This window comes from Microtus ochrogaster, chromosome 5 (genome assembly GCF_000317375.1).
Source record: "Microtus ochrogaster isolate Prairie Vole_2 chromosome 5, MicOch1.0, whole genome shotgun sequence".
Taxonomy (NCBI): Eukaryota; Metazoa; Chordata; class Mammalia; order Rodentia; family Cricetidae; genus Microtus; species Microtus ochrogaster.
In genome coordinates this window covers 33016423-33018387 of record NC_022012.1, presented here as the reverse complement: position 1 = coordinate 33018387, position 1965 = coordinate 33016423, and the positions used below count along the sequence as shown (strand labels likewise).

The 1965-nt window shown below is 35.2% G+C and overlaps 1 protein-coding gene across 1 annotated transcript; it reads left to right on the top strand.

The window, feature by feature from the left end:
* Positions 1–582: 582 nt before the first annotated feature.
* Positions 583–1527, top strand: LOC101986907 (olfactory receptor 1537-like). The gene has a single exon (XM_005347103.2). It carries the CDS (start codon positions 583–585, stop codon positions 1525–1527), a length of 945 nt encoding a protein of 314 aa, XP_005347160.1.
* The last annotated feature ends 438 nt before the right edge of the window (positions 1528–1965 follow it).

Below are 1965 nucleotides of genomic sequence, written 5' to 3'. Positions count from 1 at the left end.
TTGGTACACTCTTGGGAATAAGCATGGGCACTTTGTCTCTATGGCCTAACTATTTAAATACAGAAACCTCATCCTAGGAGCAGCATGTGTCCAGTACCTTCTGTAATGATTGTTCCAGATGTCATTTAATTTTCACATTTAGAAATTTTAGACATTAACTATGTTAAGAGTTACCAAAATGGAAATATGTGAAAATATTTGTCAATTCCTTCGAAAAATTATATTTTGGGTAACAAATCTCTGTTTTTTAGGGAGTGCTTGCTTCCTCATGCCTGTTGGTCACTTTTTCTCACTGATATCTACTCTTATTCTCAGAGTAGAGATATTGCTTTGAACTCACAAAAATTTTCAAAGCTTGAACTCAGTGATAGTATTTTATATGAAATACATTTTTAAGGAAAAGTTTGAAAAAATAATAAAAGATATATTTTATTTACCTAGGATGCTCCAGTTAAGGTAATTTTATACAGTTTAAAGGTATTCTAAAGCAGAAACACTGTATATAGGGTCTTTGTGTACATGGAAAAGAATAATGATCTCAGTCTGACAATCTTATACTTCTTTTCCTCCTTCAGGATCTGAATGGAAGACATGGCAGCAGGAAACCATTGCACAGTGACTGAGTTCTTCTTGGCTGGGCTTTCAGAGAAACCAGAACTCCAGATGCCTCTCTTCCTTCTCTTCATGGGAATCTATGTGGTCACTGTATTGGGGAATTTAGGCATGATCCTATTGATTGGGCTCAGTTCCCACCTGCACAACCCCATGTATTATTTCCTCAGCAGCCTGTCATTCATTGACTTCTGTCAATCCACAGTTGTTACCCCTAAAATGCTGGTGAGCTTTGTGGTAGAGAAGAACCTCATCTCTTACTCTGGATGCATGACTCAGCTCTATTTCTTCCTTATTTTTGCCATTGCAGAGTGTTACATATTAGCTGCAATGGCATATGACAGATATGTGGCCATTTGTAACCCCTTACTTTACAATGTAACCATGTCCTATAAGATTTACAGTTCCCTGATTTCAGGAGTGTATATTATTGGTGTTCTGTGTGCATCAGCTCACACAGGCTTCATGATTAGGATTCGATTCTGCAAATTAGATGTGATCAACCACTATTTCTGTGACCTTCTTCCACTCTTGAAGCTTGCATGCTCTAGTACCTATATCAATGAATTGTTGATTCTATTTTTTGGTACATTGAACATCTTTGTCCCAATCCTGACCATTATTACTTCCTATATCTTCATTATTGCTAGTATCCTCCGCATTCAATCTACTGAGGGCAGGTCCAAAGCCTTCAGCACCTGCAGTTCCCACATCTTAGCTGTTGCTGTCTTCTTTGGATCTTTAGCATTCATGTACCTGCAGCCATCATCAGTGAATTCGATGGACAAGGGGAAAGTGTCATCTGTGTTTTATACCATTATTGTACCCATGCTGAACCCCATGATCTACAGCCTGAGGAACAAGGATGTCAGTGTTGCCTTTAAGAAAATACTTGAAAGAAAATCATTTATGTAGTCAGAAGTAATGTGAGGATTATTTATTGGAAGAATGATATATCCGCAAATCTATCATTTAAGTTGATACTATTTATTTTAATTGGCTTGTCAATATTATTACTCATTTGTTATAAGACTTTGATAACTTTTACTATTATAAATTTCAGAATTAATTATGTCATATGTTTCACAGAATCAACAATGTAAACTGAAAGTAAGGATGACATGTATATTTATATGCCCACAATGGGTCACCTATCATGTTATATATAACGTTCATAATTGATAACCATCCCTTTAAAAATAAACTTCATTTTTATTTATAACAAACTTTTCTTTTTAGTTATTTTATTATATTTTGAGAATATTATATGTAAATATTGTAATTATACCTTTCCCTTCATCTCCCTCCAACCACTACTATGTTCCCTCTTCTGTTTCTCAAATTAAGGCCTTT

Bases quoted from the DNA above. Each gene is read 5' to 3' on its own strand.
- LOC101986907 (XM_005347103.2), top strand. From the start codon at position 583: ATGGAAGACATGGCAGCAGGAAACCATTGCACAGTGACTGAGTTCTTC.